Source organism: Trichosurus vulpecula, chromosome 4, assembly GCF_011100635.1.
Source record: "Trichosurus vulpecula isolate mTriVul1 chromosome 4, mTriVul1.pri, whole genome shotgun sequence".
NCBI lineage: Eukaryota > Metazoa > Chordata > Mammalia > Diprotodontia > Phalangeridae > Trichosurus > Trichosurus vulpecula.
This window is the reverse complement of record NC_050576.1, coordinates 195,398,390-195,418,098: the sequence shown is the minus strand read 5'-3', so window position 1 is coordinate 195,418,098 and position 19,709 is coordinate 195,398,390. Positions and strand designations below refer to the sequence as shown.

General features: G+C 40.8%; 1 protein-coding gene across 1 annotated transcript in view; it reads left to right on the top strand.

The window, feature by feature from the left end:
• The window catches only part of MARCHF10 (membrane associated ring-CH-type finger 10), a 218,170-nt gene that overhangs the window by 188,906 nt on the left and 9,555 nt on the right, over window positions 1–19,709 (top strand). Inside the window, 1 exon segment of the mRNA XM_036755641.1 lies at window positions 16,413–16,526. Within this exon segment, the coding sequence (XP_036611536.1) occupies window positions 16,413–16,526 (114 nt within the window).

The window sequence follows — 19,709 nt, the reverse complement described above, 5'->3', positions numbered from 1 at the left end:
GACTCAACTTGCCTCGTTGAGCTTCCCTGGACGCTGGGGCTTGCTCTTCCGGGGCAGGACCAGAGCTTCCTGTGTGATGAGTCGTGGGGCTGGCTGAGGGGAAGTGTGTTAACGTGGTCTATGCTAGGGGGAAGAGCCAAGTCAAGAACCAATCGGCCCTGGTCGTTCAGGCGGCGCTTGATGATGTCAAAAACTCTATAAGAGGGGAGAGGACAGCTTGAAGATCCTCTCTTCCTTTTCCGGTTGGAGCCAGAGACAGCTACAGCCGAAGCTGAGCTGCCGGTAGCAGAGCTGACTAGAGGCTAGTGGGTAATCTTCTTACCGTAGAGGGGAAGCATGTATACGATTTTGCCTTATACCATCTCGCTTCTCTGTGGCCTCCTGGTTACTCTTATAAGGCGGACTTATTGGGCCTGGAAGCTTTTGATGAAAATATCAAAATGGGGACGCTGGTTTGTGGGCTTGTTATTGTGGAGTGTAAATACATGCTTTAGTTCTCCTGCCTTCTGCCTAGAGAATTCCTTATATCCTGCGGTTCCGGACCTTTTAGGCACATATGAGATTCTCTTTGAAATCATAAATTCTGCCTTCCTAATATAGGGAAAAACATGGAACTCAATTTTTTTTAAAAGAATGCTAAAAGCTTTTGTGTTTACATGTAATTGAGAAAAAATAAAATAAAAATTAAATTTAACAAAGAATATGTTATAACTATAAAAGGTATGTAAAATGTTTTTCTTCTAATTTTTAAATAGTATGATCTATAATGTTCAGATTATGTGTCCATTTTGAATTTATTACAGAATATGATATGTTTAATACTAATTTCTTTTTTTGTACTTAATAGTATTTTATTTTTTTCCAATTACATGAGAGGATAGTTTTAAACATTCATTTGTGTAAGAAATACTAATTTCTGCTAGACTTTTTTTCTAGTGATTCTTATCAAATAGGGAGTTTTTTCCTAAGTAAGTTATGCTTTCAGGTTCATCAAATCCCATTATTTCTGATTCTCCCTTTTCTAAGAATGGCAAAGTTTTAAATTGAGGGAAGATTAAGACAGGAATTGGCCACTGAGATCCCTGTCCTCACCTCGATCATGTCCATTGTACAATCTGCCCTGCCTGATATCAACCCAAAGGGTCTTGGTGAGCCTGCTTCTGAAAATTAGTGACTGCATAATGGAGGGTTGTGCTCTCCTCTTCAGCAATAAGAATCATTTTAATCTGCTTCTGAAGTAGAACCTAGGGTATATACAGAAGTCTCCTGCAGAGGACCTCAGACACCTCTCACCACCCCACCTCTACCTCCCTACCACTTCTGCATAAGATAACCGTGCCCACTCCTACTAGTAATCACTCAGCTTCAAACGTGTGGCACCTGTGTCCTCTTTCCCTGTTGTGTTTATGCTTCACCGATCCTAGGTGAATCAGTATTGGAGACAAAAGCACCCTGTGAGCTTCAGAAGCTCAGGAGGGACCCTAAAAGTCCAGTGAAGGGAGGCCATAGTAAAGTTTACTGCAACTAGAGCAGCCAAGCCTAAGGAGGCATCACGGCCCCGTCTGACGTAACCCAACGATGGATCTGCTTAAAGGCCAAGACATTGTATCCTGCAAAAGAGGGGGTGACTCGTCCATTGGGTGTGCCAGAAAAGAACTTGGTGCAGTTCTTTGTAGCTACCACCTAAAGCTTGAGTACACACTCCCCGGGTGCCAAGGTGTGTCCCAGTTCAGGGGAATGTTTTCGTAATTAAGTTCTTGCTGTATCTTCTCATTAAATATCCCTTTGTAAAAGCTAGTTGGTTGAATCAGTATCGGGGTGCTAATCATTGGTTATATGATAGTGAGGAAATGGTAACTGTGTGAGTGATCTCTGGGGGGATACAAAGGATGGGAGTTTTTGAGCAATAGCATTAGAGAGAAACCCTCTGGAACCTGAGGTGGAGGAGGGGAATAGTATCCTGGCTCTTGGGACCTGTCATGCCAATGGAATTGGAGGTTGAGAGAATGAACCCTTGCAGCCTATCTGTACTACCTTTATGAAAATTGACTACTTTGTCTTTTGTGATCCTTGCTATCCTTTGTTTGGCCAAGAACTTTTCCCCTGTCCTTAGTTCTAAAAGACAGCTCCTTTCTCTCCTGTAATTTGTTTATATGATATTTTCTTGGCTGTGCGTAGAACCTTCACAAAAACTGACCATGTCCTCTAGGGTATACTCAGAAACAAATACAGAAAATTAGAATTTGAAACATGTTCTTTATTGAATATTTATGTATCTATTTTGTTTTTGTTTTTTTGCAGGGGGAAGGTAAGGCAATTGGGGTTAAGTGATTTGCCCAAGGTCACACAGCTAGTAAATGTGTCAAGTGTCTGAAGCCGGATTTGAACTCAGGTCCTCCTGACTCCAGGGCCGGTGCTCTACTCACTGCACCACCTAGCTGGCCCATTTATGTATCTATTTTGAACCTATTGTGGTAAATGGTGTAAGATGTTAATCTAAACCTAATTTCTCACAGATCACTTCCCAGTTTTCACAGAAATTTTGGTCAACTAATGGGTCATTACCCCAATAGTTGGAATCTTTGGGTTTATCAAGCACTCTGCTAATATATTCAGTTGCTTCCAGATCTTGTGTACCTAATCTTTTCTATTAATTAACTTTTCTATTTTTACTAAATAGTTGCAATGGTTACTGCTTTGTAATATTGTTTAAGATCTAATACTGTGAGGGAATAGCCTTCTCTCTTTTTTTCTATCATTTCCCTTGAGATTCTTGACCTTTTGTTCCTCCATTTGAATTGTTATTTTTTTTCTAATTCTGTAAAGTAGCCTTTTGGAAATTTGGGGTATGGCTCTGAATTTGTTTATTAATTTAGATACTTTTGCCATTTTTAATATCATAGTCCAACTGAGAACAATTATTATATCTCCAGTTATTTACATATTTCTGTAGAGAGGGTTTTATAGTTATATTCATATGATTCCATTGTCTTGTCAGCTAGACTTCAATATTTTACATATTCTCTAGTCGTTTTTAATAGAATTAGTTTTCTGTTGCTTCCTGCTGGGTTTTGTTGGTAATGTGCCAAAAGGCTCATGAATTTGTTGGTTTATTTTATACTTAGCTACTTTATTAATGTAATTAATCATTTCAGTTATTTTTAGATGAATAGTGTTTTCTAAGCAAACCATCATATCATTGGCAAAGAGTAATCATTTTGTTTCCTTTTTGCTATGCTTATTCCCTTAACTTCCTTTAATGGTCTTATTACCATAGGTGTCATTTCTAGAACCAAATAAAAAAATAGTGGTGATAATGCATGATTAGGAAAGGCCTCTTGTCTTCCTCCATTCCAGATAAAGTTCTCTTTCTTTTTAGATAGATACAATTTACCCTATTTTTTAAAAAAAATTGTGCTGTGATCAATAAAGAACATGTTTCATATCTCTAATTTTCTGCATTTGTTTCTGAGTATAACCTAGAGGACATGGTCAGTTTTTGTGAAGGTTCTACGCACAGCTAAGAAATATTAAAATAATCGCCAGCACTCTTTCAATTTTTCTAAAATTCTGTTTATGTCCTTAATTTTTTTGTGCTTATCTTTTTAAAGATTTGTTAGGTCTAAAAGGTGCATGGTGAGGTCCCCAACTACTCCAGTTTTACTCTATTCTCCGTATAATTTGATTAGTTTTTCCTTAACTATGTAGATATGATGCCAGTCAGTGCATATAGTAAATATTGATGGCATTTCATTTTCTTTGGTGCCCTTAAGTTTAATATAGGTTTCCCTTCTTATCTCTTATAACCATACCTGTTTTATTGTTGCCTACTCTGAGATCAATTGCCACCTCTACTTTTTATCAATTTACCTGGAGCATAATAAATTGTACTCCAGCCTCTTATATTGATGCTCATTTTAACTCTTTGTGGATTTTTATGTTACAAGTATGTTTCAGGTAAATGACATACCGTATTCTGCTTTCTAATCCGTTCTGCTGTTTTCCTCACCTTATGGATAAGTTTGTCCACTTTATGTTCACAGTTAAGATTGTTCATTGTCTATTTCCTTCCATCATATTCTCTTCTTTACAAGGAAATGTCTTTTCTTCTCCTACTAGGAGAGAAGCTCTAATTCCATTTTTTACTTTTACTTCATTTCTTCCAGCCACTCTTGGAGTCTGCATGGCCAAACCATATTTTCCCTTGAGGCTCTGTTTTTACTGGTGAGCTTATGCTCCTCTTATGGCTCAACCTTCAGCTTCTCTTAACTCAATAGCATTTCTTCATTGTGCTTGATGCTTTCTCTTACCTCTACCCTCAGTTTCTAGATTGGGATTTGTGCTAGATGTCTCTGCCCCATGCCATGCTCTTGGATGGAGTGAACAGGCCATATTTGGGCTTGTCTTCTCTGGATGCTGCTGCTGCTCTTTTCTGGGTATCTGGGATCAGACCCTACCTTCTGCTACAATCCCTGTCTTTGCACTCTTTTTCTTGTGACACAATGTGAAGGTTAACCTTTGCCCATTTCTATTTTCTCCTGAATCCTCTGCTGTCAGCTGCTGTCCTTCATATTCAAAGAGGATAAAAATGACATCACTATGTCAGGTCAATGTACATTGTGTCCGACTGTGACTGATCAGACCAATATAAGCTCAGAAGGCTCTACCACAGGTGGACAAAAATAGTCCATATGAACATTTGGAATGGAGACACTTCTAAATTGGCACATCTCAAATTTCTTTTGAGCTACTGCAATCCTGCTTTGCTCATAGAGTACATCTTTGATGGAGGCACGCCATGCCGGGCAGTCCTGTGACAGTGTCTCCTGAGTCTCACAACTGATTCCAAAGTTCTTCAGAGAGACCTTGAGAGTGTCCTTGTACCACTTCTTCTGACCTCCAAGTGAGTGCTTGCCTTATGTGAGTTCTTCATAAAATATTCTTTTAGGCAAATGTATGTTTGGTATTTGAACAAAGTGGCCAGCCCATTGGAATTGTACTCTCTGCAGTACGGTTTGAATGTGTGGCAGTTCAGGACCTCAGTGTCTGGTACCTTAACTTGCTAGAAGATCTTCAGAGTCTTCCAAGGACAATCTAAATGTAAACAATTCAATTTCCTGGCATGGCACTGTCAGCTGCCAATCAGATAGTAATGATCCCACTGGTCTCAAATATATTGAAAGCCTCCCCTCCCCCAGCACATGCCATGCACCTGGCCATTAAAGTGACTCTGTCTCTTCCTATGGCTGGGAGTGCTCTGAGGTTTGTAAAGCCCCACCCTGTTTCCCTGTGCAGTAATCTATTTAGGGCTGGCTTTATTCCCTGCTGCATATCACAAGCCAGTACCTAGATCCTTCTGGCTTCAGGCCCCAATTATGGGAACACACTTTGGTTTCCACCTTCCCTGGTACATCTCTGCTAAGATTGCCTTCAGGCTTCTGTCCCTATGAGATCAAGCTGACAGCAAGCCTTCTGCTGTATCCCCCTAATTCATAGCACCCATAGGTGTTCTGGGCTGGACCTGACTAAGGCCAGTCCTCTGGTAGTTTGGGTTCAATGTTGGAACAAAATTAGACACTCATGGTTCATTCAACAGTTAACAAAATTTTACTTACCTATAGCAAGAGATATTTAACAAAGATAAACATTGAAGACCCTCAAGTTGATTTGACTGAGTGAGGCTTCCTTGCTTGAGTTACCAGACAAGCATCAGTGAGGGCTCCTGGAGATCCTCATGGTGACCAGGAAGTGATGACAACCCTCAGCCTTCAGTCCCTAGAGCCAACTGGGTCTTGAGGATGTCCTTGCATCCTCTAAGGAAAAACTAGTCTGATTTTCATGGGGGCAGGGATTAGTATATTGTTCCTCCCATATCCCTTCACCCTTTGATGGTAAGCCCTTCAGGTCTTCCAGAGGACCTTCTAGAGGATCATTTAAGTGGCTTTAGGATCATGAAATATAGGCAGCCCTAAAGAAGAAAAACTAAAATAAAAGCATAGCAAAAACAGGAAAAAAAAACCACAACAATATGACAGCTCCCTGAAGGAGTTCCTGAATTAGGGAGAGTCCCAGTAAAGACCAAGTCTCATATCTAAATGATCAGGTCCATGAGGTGGGCAATATTAAATCTTTTTTTAAATTTAATTTTTTTCTCAATTGCATGTGAGTAAAATTTTTAACATTCGTTCTTTAAAATTTTGGAAATGCCATATATTTGCCCTTTTTATCTCCCCCAAATTCAGGCAGCATTACCAGAGTCCAACAATTTCCAAACCTTTACTCAGAATTCTGAAGGTATCTAGAGTATAGCACTGAAGAGTGTCACTGAGGGAAGACCTCCCATGAGGTTTACTAGAGACCAAAATCAATACTGCATCTGAGTCAGCACCTGAATTGTCAAAGAATTAATTCAATACTCTGCATTTCCCCAGCTTAGCCAAGGCATTTTTTATTACTTCTATACACAACTGGAGAATTGGGTCATGAACATGCAAGAAGGTCTCATATAATGTTCTTCTGCCAAGTGTAATAGAGCTGGCCAATTTATGGTCTTAAAACTGGGTTAAAAAGATAATAAATTGGGGATGGTAGAAAGATGAAAGATGAAATAATAGAATGCTGGTAGAGGGAAGTATAAAGTTATGAGCTTAATGAGGAGTAGGCTACAATAACTAAGTTGTGATTGGAAGATTCCAAGAACAAAGGGATACTAATTGAACAGGTGGTTTCCATTGTCTTAACTATAGAGACATCATTCTTTCTCTTAGGAATACATTTCTCTATAGTTTTTTTTCTCTTGCTCTCCTTTTTTTTGAGAAGGAAAATAAAGGTTTATTATTTATCCCGTAGTTTCTTCATGTTATCAATACCTAGTATATTCACAGGCCTTTGTAGTGTTAGCATTCACAACAAAATAATGTAGGCCTAGCTAATTACACGTTAATTAACTTGTATTTTGTGATATATATGATATATATAAACACACACACATATGTATATTTCTTACACATATACTTCCAGCATATACTTAGAGTTGTATATGTTATTTCCCCCCAAAGAATATAAGCTCCTTGAGAATGAATGAATGAATGGATGGATGAAAAAAAACTTTCAAGGGTTTACTGTGTACCAAGTACTGTGATAAGTACTGGGGAATAAAAATTCATAAATAAAGACAGTCCTTGCCTTCAGCGACCCCATTCTGATGAGGGAAACAACACACCTTCTGTGTGTCTGTCAAGGACTGTCAAGGGTGTTGTCCAGGGAGGAGCACTTTGTTTTGGTCTGTGGTGATGAGTGGGGCCATGGAGAGGAGATTGGCATATCCCATCTAGAAACAACAACAGAGTTGATTAGATCGTGGTTCATGGTTCTAGAATGACAGGCAAGTTGGAGAGGTAGGATGACCCCTAGGTTGCCAACTTTGGTGAGTGGCAAAATAGTAGAGCCCTTAACAGAAATAAGAAACTCAGGAGGAGATGGGTAAATTTAGGATCAGTGATAATGAGTTTTGTTTTGAATAGGTTGAGGTTGAGATGACCATGGGACATCAAGACAGAGATGTTTGACAGGCCCTTGAAGAAGGAAACTGCGTGCTGGGAGAGAAATGAGGCCTGGATATGTAGCTTTGGGAGTCATTTGCATAAAGATTATAGTTGAATCCATGATAGTTGATGAGATCATCAACAGAGAAAGAAGAGAGGGTCAAGACAAAATTCTGTGGAATATCCAAGCAAACGGGGCATGAAATGGATGATGATCCTGCAAAGGAGATGGAAAAGGGTTGGTCCAACAGTTAGGAAGAGTGACTTGGCCAGAAAGAAGGGGTGGTCAGCAATGTCAAACTAGGCAGAGAGATCAAGATGGATGAGGACTGAGTTCAAAAAGGATGAAGCCAAATGATTTAGCAAAAGAAAAAAAAGATCTCATCGGTGACCTTGGAGAAAGCAGTTTTAGTAAAATAACAGGGCAGAAGCCAGACTGTAAGGCACTGAGAAGTGAGTGGGAGGTGAGAAATTCAAGGCAGTAAATATAGACAGCTTTTTCTAGGAGTCTCAAGATGGCAGGTCAAGTGAAAGGTTTTTAAGGATGGGAGAGATATGTGTATATTTGAAGATAGTAAGGAAGGAGTGATGATAAAGAGGAGTTGCAAATTAGGAACAGAGGGGATGATCAAAGAGGAAATCTACCAAGAGGCGAGAAGGGATTAGATCAAGACGCAAATAGGAGGTAAGGAGAAAGGTCACATCATGCTCTAAAACTGAAGCAAAAGAGGAGACACTGGGGCATGATATGCAGGTGATTGGAAGTGGAGAAGAGAGAGAGCTATGGAGGGATCACCTCTAGTTTTTCAATGTCTTACCTTACCCAAAGTCACATGTCTTCTTAATAACAGAGCTGACTCTGATTTCCCTGGCTCCTAAGTCTGGACTCTTTACTTTTGCAGTGTATGTTCTCATATTTCCTGCCCACTGTGATGGAACATTTATTTGCTAACCACAGTTATCCACAGTTTAAAAAGGGGGAGCAGTATAATGTCCCTGCTTGTTATTACTATGAATCTTGCAGCTGATTTTTTGTCTACCTCAGCAAAGTATAAATCCTTTTGATGTTTTCCCTCATATAAACTTCACCAAACCTGGAAAAATTTCTGCCAAACATTACTGCTGACTCAGCAGCAATAGTCAGCTAAGTTGTCAAACTATTTCTGATGGATTGTATTTAGAGTTTGGAGAGGTAGGTTTGTGATATGATGGTATGATGAATTCAAGTGAATTTGTTGACAAAGATGTGTAGCAGTTAATAAATGCTGCTGAGATGAGGAAGGCTGGGACTCTGAACCCTCTCTCTCTACTAAGAGACCCCTCTGAGCTGGGCATATATATGTGGTGACAAGTTTCAGCCCTTGAGGAGCCTAAACTCTAATAAGAATGGGTTAAGTTCCTTTTTTCATTTTCTTTACACACACACACACACACATACCCCAGCACCCTAGGGGAAAAATTACTTAGAGCTTAGGTTTGTGCTCATGTCTAGTTTATTTCAAAAGCAGAGAGTAGAAAGGTATGTAATGTACAATATGAATCACCTGTGAGACAATGAAATGCTTAACATAAAAAATTCTCATAAGCACGAATTGACAGAAAAATTCGCTAACAAGCTAAGAGAAAAAAAAAACTAAAAAAGCAACAGTAATGCTACTCAGCCAAAAGACTGAGGCTTAATGGACATTAATGAACAAATGAACAAAACTTGAATCCATTATTAGACTTATTGAATAGGTATTGTTACATTTCACCTTGGTTCTGCACTATCCAAACAATTCCCTCCATTTCCAAGACTTCTGGCAAGACAGTCCAAGGCTTAGGGCTCCTCTTAATGGTGACCATCTTCCCCAAGCTGTGCTGTAGTAGTTGCCTAGTATTGCTCCACAGTTATAACCAGTGCTGAGGACTCAGAATCTCTGAATCTTTCAAAGTCACCTCCAAGCCTGGATAGTTCCATCTCAAGTCTGATGTTGTTTCACCTATGGTCAGGCAAAGGAACACAAAGCAGAAGAGGCAGCAAGAGACCCGGGCTCAAGTTCACCTCACTGAGACCTGTAGCTGCCCTACAGAAGCAGTTGACATGCTGAGTGGCTGAAAGAAGGGTAGCAAAAGTTCCTTACTTTTAAGGAGTCTCTAAGTCAGTAGCACTTCCTACTCAGATACTGATAAAGGGACTGCTTTATCATCTTTGAAGCACTTGAGTCCATCAATACACAATAAAGTTGCACATGGCTAAGTGAAACCCTTTCCTACCCAAAGACCCCCAAGTGCTAAGCTAGCATACATGGCTGGCTGGAAGTAAACAGGGCAGCTCTGTGTATATCCTGCTACAAAGGAAATGTATTTACAAGAGAAAAGCAGAGAAAAGCTAAAATTACCTTTTCCAAGAAAGGCATTCTCAATAGCTTTTGATCACTGAACTCCAATACCTCCTCTCCCTTCCAACCTCTTAACCTCCTTCTCCAGAGTGAGCAAAGAGTCAGAATGGATATAGTCAGAACTGTAAACAGCATGGAGAGACTGATGGCTGGGAATAGATCTCAGAAATGATGTTTCCCAAATAACCAGAAAATCAGCCTAACTTGTTTTGCAATTGCAAAACAAATACTTGGGAACTTTTTTTGATAACATCCTCCACTCCTACCCCCACCCCCAACTTGGAGCTCAGTAGAAGAGATGACTCAGAGTTGAATATCAAATTAATATTCTGATTGGTCCACAGAGCCCCTTTGTCAAGAATAATAGGGCTTTGCAGACTCATACATAATACACATGAAGGGCTCCCATAAAAGAATTCAGCAAATCAGATTTATAGTGCTATGTGACAGATTCCCTCCCACAGACTAGAGAACAGACACAATCTTCTAGAAGTGACTTTTTCAAACTATCTGCAGAAAACATTACTGGATATTTTCCCATCTGCATGCCTCCGGGCCTTATTGAGTCATAAAAGTAAATGATTTTCCTGAATGCTTTGACAAACCTGATACTAACAAGTTATTTTCTAGCTGATTGATTTGCCATTATGCCCTAAAGTGTACAGGAGCATAAAGGTTTACTCATGAAGAGACTGTCTAGAAAGAAAGCCACTGGCAGCCCACAAGGCTTGGTTATCTGGAAAAGATAAAACAACCTAAGTCCAACCCTCTGCCTCTTCCCTTTAGGCAAAGATGCATTTTTTTTTTCCAAAGCTCATTCTAGTCAGAAGATTTTAATCTCCACTTAAAAGGGCATGAAAAAGCAATAAGCAATGGGAAAACCATTAGCATCTCCTGAAATGTCCTGTGAATTCTGGCACCAGGAAGACTGATATAGTCTTCAGTCCCAAGGCAGGGTTACATTTTGCTCACAAGGCAAATGCTTTGAAGACACCAAGCTCTGCCAGGGGTCTGGACTTTGATGAGCCAGCTCACCAGGCCGAATTTTAGGCTTACTACTAACTCTGAGGGAAAAGAAAGGTGATCCCTCATTCTCTACCCCAGTATTTCTGAAATAATTTTGTCATGGAACAGTTATTTATTCTGTATGTAGAACAGACCTATGCTGGAGTTTGCTCTCCAACCTAATGGCAAGAGAGAGAATGGACTGGGAAAGGGTGGCAGGGGTTCTGTTGGGGGAGAACATGGGGAAGAGGTGGAAAACAGGCCAAGTTTGAGTGTTTTTTGTGTAATCTTTGTGCATCCTGTATGAACTCATGCATTTCTTCTGTTTGGGAATGGAAACACTGAGGCAGAAGAGTTCTGTATCTCCCAGACTAGGGATGCATATCCACTTTGCTCCATAAATGAGCTAATAGAAACAAATTAAAAGTGCTGACTCTACTCAAGAGTTCTTATAGAATGTAACCACTCTCCAAGGCATCGTGACTACAGTTAGAATAATCCTGCCTTTTAGTGGATCATTTTGGCCTTGGTCATTTGTACATTCCTATTATAAACACCAAAGGGTATGTTTATTTTCTCTCTTGAGAAGGCTGCTCTACTGTCACTGTTCTTTTTCTGAAGGGAGGCCAGCCTCCAATGACCAAAGCATCACTAAGAACTCAAAGAGACTCCTAAAGTTAAAATGTCTATGTAGGGCTCCAGAGAGAAAAGAGCATGTCCTTTCTTGGGAATTCCAATTGCCTGGGATGAGGTTACTTCTGTAGGGCTGCCCTACCCAGGGTACCCTGGGAATTTGTAATGGGAAAAGTTTGTGACAGGACAGTGATTAACAGGATTAAACCAACCAGACTACACCTGAAGGAGGAAGAGTCCCTTGCTAATGTCCTTGTTAAGTAAGTAGCAATAGTATAAATAATAGATTTGGGTTTCCTTCCCTAGAGAGAAGTCCATTGAAGGTGTTTTATGGGGTTTTAGGGCTCTTATCAGTGGATAATCAACCTTCAGGAACTCTATTGGATTATCCAAATACTTCATGACTTCAAAAGATGTGTGATTTCATCAGTGTGGATACTGCCTCTGTCAGTGAGATGAGAACTCCTCTGAGTTGTTCTCATGAATTGCCTGCTGCTGAAAATTCAGTGCCTGTCAGTGATGATGATGTTGGTGAGCCTCTTCAAAACACAGGCCTCAAGTAACACAAATCATCAGTCACCAGACCTATGCTCATAACCCTCGTATCTTGGTAGACCTTGGTAGACCTTGGTAGACCTGGCTACCTCCAGGTCATGATTCATTGGAAAGAGGGAGAAGCATAAGAAACAACAGTCACTGCCAGCAAGGAGCTTAACATCTGGCAGAGCACTTTTTAAACCCCGTATGGGGTCAGGTAACTGAATGTGGGGGTCACAAAAAATTTGGCAACAGCAAAAGGTTTCTGAAAGCACAATGACCAAAAATTAATTCCAAATCAAACACATAATGAATCCGAGGTCTTTCTGGCAGTGCTTGCCTGTGCCATCGCACGACTTCAATGCAGCCTTGGTCATGAACACAGCATTGATGATCATAAAATCAAAGTATCGATCACTTCTGAAAAACATTGAAGATACTCTACGTCCTGCAGTACCAAATGTTCTGCCAAGATTTAATTCTTTATGTAAAAATAAACAAGCACTTCCATCTCATTGGTATGCCAATTTGCTTTCATCTTTAATAAATGGTAAAATTTTTATGTATACCAGAGAATTGTTTTAAAATCAGTTTCTTTATGATTTATCATCAGTAAATGTTCAATTTGTATACCTATTTTTATATGCCTATATACCCAGGGTTGCATAAAAATTTCTCGGGCAAAAAGGGGTTGCAAGTACAAAAAGTTTAAGAAGCCCTGATCTAGCATACATTAACATTAGAAAATTACAAAGCAACCTCTGATGTACAGGTTACTGTGATGCCAAATGAACACCCAAGTGCTCGGGGGATGTGGGCAATCAGAGCGGGTTACATTGACTCAAGGGAGGTATTCTGGAGGAAGTCCATTCTGTGGCTTATCTTGCAGGAAACAATGATCATGAACGAGTGGAAGGGAATTTTCCCTGTCTTTCTTCAGGCCACTTAGTCTTCCATATAGATACTGAAGTGGTTTTCCTGAAGCACAAATGTGACTGTCATTCTACTACTCAGAAAGAATGAGTAAGCCCACTCCAGTGATTCCCTTTTGCTTCCTATAAACTTCTCCATTTGGCATTCTTAGCTCTTCATAATTTGGCCCAGATTATCTTTCCAGCTTTATTACACATCACTCCTTTCATATGTTCTACAGTAAAACTGGGCTGACCTTTTCCCTCTTACTCCTATGTGGCACTCCAGCTCCTATCTCCGTGCCTTTACTGTCTGTCTGTCATTCTTGAAATCCAATCTATCCCTACCTTTGCCTCTTAGAATCCCTATTTTCCTCCAAAACAGCTTAAGAGTCTTCTGTGTGAGGACTTTTCTGGATCCCCCTCACTGCTAGTGAATCTGCCCTTACATCCCTCAGAAAACTACCTTGCATCTGTAACTGGTCTTCTGACCAAGCCTGAGGTGTTTTGCATGCTTCTGGTATACAGAAACATGACTCCTAAATGATGGAGAGAATGCTGAGTCAATGCTGTGTATAAGGGATAGAACTGGTGCCAGAGCTTTTTTTTTTTTCCAGAGGGAAACTTTTATTTGGGGTATGAAGATTAGTCCCCCCCTTACCCCACATAGGACTGGGTTACCCAATAACCCCGATTCAATAGCAGCAGGAGTCAGATCACTGAGGAGAAAGGCTCCAACACAACCAGCATCTAGTGCCCAGGTGTGTCTTCATCAGGTGGAGGTCTCTTAGAGTGAGCTTGGGCTGCCAGGTAGGACCCTGGATACACAAGTTCTTCCCTTCCACACAAGCTGTTCTGCTGCAGGGCTAGAAGAGTGAAGGTCCCTTGGCCAGGTCCTCAGCCACAGCTTTCCCCGTCTTGTCCTTGAGGTAGACACCCTTCTGCCATTCAGATTTCAGCTCCAGCCATTAGTAGTATGGAACATCGACTAGGTGCCAGAGCTGCTTAAGAGAGAAACTTGTGGTTTCAGAGACTCTTGAGGGACAGAGGACCCTTTAAAGAGGAGAGAGATAGAAAGATTTTGGAAACTGCAGTAGTGTAGGGGAAGCTGGCTCTTGAACGTGTGCCTGACTTTCATCTTGCCTCCATAGAGACTTTGTTGAGAGAAAATTTCCCCTTGGGTAAGACTGGGGCCTTTCTCGGTTTGACCTGAGATTTTATCTTGATCCTAGCAGATGAGCTCATTCACTCATGTATTTCCTGGTATGTTCTAATCTGTAAAATTCCTCTCATTTCTGATCGCTGTTTTGCTTGGATAAATGGTTTTACTCACTATTTGCTATTAATGTGGTCTTTTGTATAATTGACGGTGTGAAAGAGCTAAGATGGTGGCTATAAGCCAAGGACTACTGCTCCCCTTAAGAGCAGCCAGGAGAGTAGCTTTCCTTCTGAACACCTGAATTATACCCATAGAACAAATATATTTCAGAGGGGCAGATAGATAGAATTCAAGTCCCTCTTAGAGAAAAGAGCACCCAGCCTTGTAGTACTCTTGGGGCCACCTAACTAGCTTGCTGGCAGTGCAGGTATGGCCCCTGCATCTCCTCCTCTTCAAATTCTAGAAATTTGTATCCACAGCACCTGCAGATCACATGTTTGCATTGAGATAACCCATTTGGACAGCCATGCGTGAGCACACATACTTTACATATCTATTTCCCGTATACATATATATATATGTGTATATATATATATATATATACATATATATATATATATGCAAATGTTCATCTCCACCAATAGACTATAAGCTTCTTGAGAACAGGGACTGTTTTCACTTTTGTCTCTACGTCTCCATCTCTTAGTACAGTGCCTGATAGTATATGATTATTAAGTACCAGTTGATGATGGTGACGATGATGATGATGATGAAGAGCATTCCAAATAGCATGAATGGCATGAAAAAAGCAGGATGTGCATGGCACCTAACATAAAGCTGCTCTTGTATAGCAAGCATGCTCTGGCTCTCTCTCCAGGAGCCATGCTGCTACATCTGAAACCTACAGGGTTTCAAGGGGTAACCCTGGGAGGTTGAGGTGTCTCTTTATCTACTGCCATCCACACCAACTATGTTCTCTCCATTATTAGGAGCTACTCACACATCTCCTACCTACAGTTATCAGAAATATATTTCAGTCTGTCAGTCAATCAACAAACATTACTGGATCTTCCTCTAGACCGCTCGCCAAACCATAGGTGTCTCACAGGGTTCTGTCCTGGACCCTCTTCTCTTCTGTATTACTTTACTGGGTGATGTCATCAGCTCTCATGGATTTAATTACCATCTCTATGCTGATGATTCTCAAATCTCCCTGTCCTGCCCCAGTCTCTCTGCTGATCTCCAGTCTTACATCTTCAACTACCTTTCATACTTCTCAAACTGGATGTCCAGTAGACATCTTAAACTCAATATATCCAAAATGGAACTCATTATCTTTTCCCCTAAATCCTCCCCACTCCCATCTCAGGCCATCAGGCTCACAATCTAGGAGTCATTCTGGATTCCTCACTATCTCTCACCTCCCATATCCAATCTGTTGTCAAGACCTGATAATTTCACCTTTGCAACATCTCTCAAATACATCCCCTTCTCTCCTCTGACACTGTCATGGCTCTAATGCAGGCCCTCATCGCCTCACACCTGGACTATTGTAATAGCCTGCTGGTGTGGCTGCCTGCCTCAAGTCTCTCCCCACTCCAATCCATTCTCCCTTCAGCTATTGAAGTGATTTGCCTAAAGCATAAGTCTGATCATGTTTCCTTCCTACTCAGTAAACTCCAGTGTCTTCTCATTGGCTGTAGGATAAAATACAAAATACTTTGTTTGACTCTCAAAGTCTTTGTGACCTATCCTCCTCCTACTTTTTCAGTCTTCTTACATCTTAATCCCCAACATGCACTCTTTGATTCAGTGACACTGGCCTCCTGACCATGCCACAAATAAGATACTCCATCTCTCAGATCCTGGCATTTTCTCTGGCTGTCCTCCATGCCTGAAGTGCTCTCCCTCCTCTGCTCTGACTACAGACCTCCTGGTTTCCTTTAAGTCCTAAATAAAATCCCCCCTCCTACAAGAAGCTTTCTCCAATCCTGCTTAATTCCAGTGCCTTCCCTGTTAATTATTTCCTATTTATCCTGAATAAATGCTTGCTTTGTATATATTTGTTTGTATGTTGTCTCCCCCATTAGGTTCTAAGCTTCTTGAGGGCAGGGACTGTCTTTTGTTTCTTTTTTATTCCCAGCACTTGGTACAGTACCTGGCACATAGTAGGTGCTTGCCCAATGTTTATTGATTAACTGACATTTAATATCACTTTAATAATTCTCCATTCTATTTTTAGGCACAAAATGAGCTGATGAACTCGGGTCTGTACCTAGTCCTTCTGCTTCACCTTTATGAACAGAGGTTTGCTGAACTCATGAGACTAAACTATAACCGAGTGGCAAGAGAAAGGGTAAGTAGAAAGGTCATGATTTTTGTGATTATTTCAGAGGTTTGCGCATCCCTTAATAAGAAATGCTGAGCCTGTTTCTGGATAATCAGATCCAGTTGTTCCATCATTTGGGTAACCATTGTTGTTCAGTCGTTTCAGATTCTATGACCTCATTTGGGGTTTGCTTGGCAAAGCTACTGGAGCAATTTGCCATTCCTTCTCCAGCTCATTTTGCAAGTGAGGAAACTGAGGCAAATAGGGTGAAGTGACTTGCCCAGGGTCACACAGCTAGAGAGTGTCTGAGGCCAGATTTGAACTGAGAATCTTCCTGACTTCGGGCCCGGTGCTCTGTGAACAATTACACCACCCAGCTGTCCTTGACGATCTACATTCCAGTTGAAAAGCCAATGGTAATCCCATAAACACGTGGCAAATGCCTGATAACTGAATGGTCACGTCAGTGGCATATTGCCCTCTTAAGGGCAAGCTCCCACTTAAAAGCCTATTCCAAGCAAAGGTCCCACAATAGATGCTAGGATTGGCATCTATGTTTCTATGTTATCTAAAGTTTCACAAACAGAAAATTCCATGGTAAAATTGGAGACCACTTGCCGGTGGAGCTAAGTGTATCTTGTAGTCTAGTGGGAGAAAAGGGCTCTCTTTCTATAATTTTTGCTTTGAGACCCATTATACATGTGTAGGTATGTGTATGTGTGTGGATATCTGTGCATATAGGACCCCGTAGATCATATAGTCCATTTTGAGGTCACATACCTAGTTAGTGGCGCACAGATCCATTGTCCAGCAAGGTATCTGGCACACAATAATAAATATAATTTATAAATAAAATATTATTTATATAAAAAATATAAAATAAAATAAAAATAAGACTTAATAAATGTTTGTCGATTGCCTGACAGGTCTTGGGGTTCCCCATGTATTATTCTTTTCACTATTTCATACTGCTACCCTGAGTTGAACTGCTGAGTTATTCACATGGCTGCTGTTTCTCTTTAGAGGAAGAATTTGTTGTTGTCCAAGGAAAATGCCATAGCTGGCATTAGGAAATAGAATGATTAATAAGTTTAGTGATTAAACTGGTATCCAACTTGGTAGTGGCAGTGCTGTAGATAAGTAGGCAGCCTCTGAGGTCCTTTCCAACTCTAACATTCTATGAAGCCATCATTTCAATTGGTATCCAAACATATTATTAGAACTGCTGTTGTCCAACGTTTGCCAACAATCATGGAGGGGCACAAGGGTTTTAAGCATCATTTAAAACTTCGTAAATTCTCTCCCCACTGATGGTGCTGCACTAGGGATATGAAGACTAAATGAGTTTGTCTCTAGACAAAGAACATACCCTCTCCTTGGAGTACATAGAGTACTGGTATTCAAGGATCTGCCCAATTTTCAAATTTCCAGAATCCTGTTCCCCTGAGGCCTTGAGAAAGTCGACCAGCACTGTTCTCAAGTGGTCATATATTAGGAGGACATCTAGCATGGATGGGTACCCTGTGGCCTTGAGTGTGAGTGGCATTAGATGTGGGTCAGTCGCTCAGTCAGTAGGAATTTATTAAGTCCTTACGATGTGCCAGGCACCCTGCTATGTGCAGGGAATACAAAGAGAGGCAAAAAACTTAAGCCTTTGCCCACAGGAAGCTCTTACATTCTAATGGGGGAGAAAACATGCAAATAGCTAGATATATAAGTAAAGCTAGGTATACATGTATATAGGTAAATATATACAGAGCAGATTTTAAAGCCGAGTCCTAAAGGTAAGCTGAAGAAACTAAGAGGCAGAAGCGAGGGGCGGAACATTCTGGGCATGGGGGACAGCCAGTACAAAGGCATGAGGGCAGGAGATGGAGTTTTGGGAAACTAGGTGGTGCCATGGTGCACACAGCACTGTGCCTAGAGTCAGGAAGACCTGAGTTCAAATCTAGCCTTAGTCACTTAACTAGCTGTATGACTCTGGGCAAGTCAACTCATTTCTATTTGCCTCTGTTTTCTCACCTTTAAAATGGGGGTAATAATAGCATCTACATCCCAGGATCGTTGTGAGGATCAATGAAATAATGATTGTAAAACACTTAGCATGGTGCCTGGCCCGTAATAAATGGTGTAGAAATGTTAGCTATTGTTATCATTATAGTATTTATTGTTGCTGGTAAGAGCCTGCGATGGGGCCAGTGTAGCTGAGTCATAGAATACATGGAGGAGAATAAAGTATAAGAAAAGCAGAAAGCCAGGGATGGCCCAGGTTATGAAGAGCTTTAAATACCAGAATACTTTATATTTGACCTTGGAGGTAAGAAGGAATCACCGGAGCTCCTTGAGTTAAGGGGTGATATTCTCACACTGAGGTGTTAGAAAAATTACCTGGGCAGCAGAGTGGAGAACGGATTAGAATGGGGAGAGATTTGAGGCAGGGAGACCATTAGAAGGCTATTGGTATAGTCGAGGTGAGAGGGTGGTGACTGCGTATATGAGAGATGCATTTGTCAGAGATGACCTACAGGCCCCGCCCCCAAACCATATGCACATCTTTCCTTCCCTTTTATTTTCACCCTCATGCCTAAACCCTATCAGGTAGCATCATTTCTTGTAGTTTGGGACAATATAACTGAGCAGTAGGAAGTGTATTTTAAATTCTGTCAGCACCTGGGTGATGGCTGGATTCTCCAGATTCCTATTCAGCTCTTATTTGAAACATTGGACTGAAAGTATTTATGATGGGACCCTGCCACCACCCCACCACCACACTTTTCTCAGTTTTTCTGTGTTTTGAAGCTAAAGTCTTCCCCTGAAATACTTCTAGCTCCCAATAAAGAAAACGTGTTGAGTTTATGTCACAATATCAACCCCAGAATCTTTTTCTTTCTCTGGTCTATTCTTATCCATGCTTAACCACTCCTTGATTTTCACTGTGACAGTGTTTCCTAAAAGAGACAGTAACAAGAACCAGGAAACAATCTTTTGCTAGCTTTTCTGCAGCTTCATTTTCATGATCCCCCATCTTTTTAAATGAATGTTTTACTGCCTGTTGAACTTCAAAGACTTCAGGTTGATGTAGGTTACAGATGGCCCAATCGTCAGAGTGCTAACAGAAGCAACATTAGCCATAGGGATTGTAAAGCAAATATGGGGAAAGCATTAACAAACTGTACAAACCAAAAGAACTGAACACAAGGCCTTGAGTCA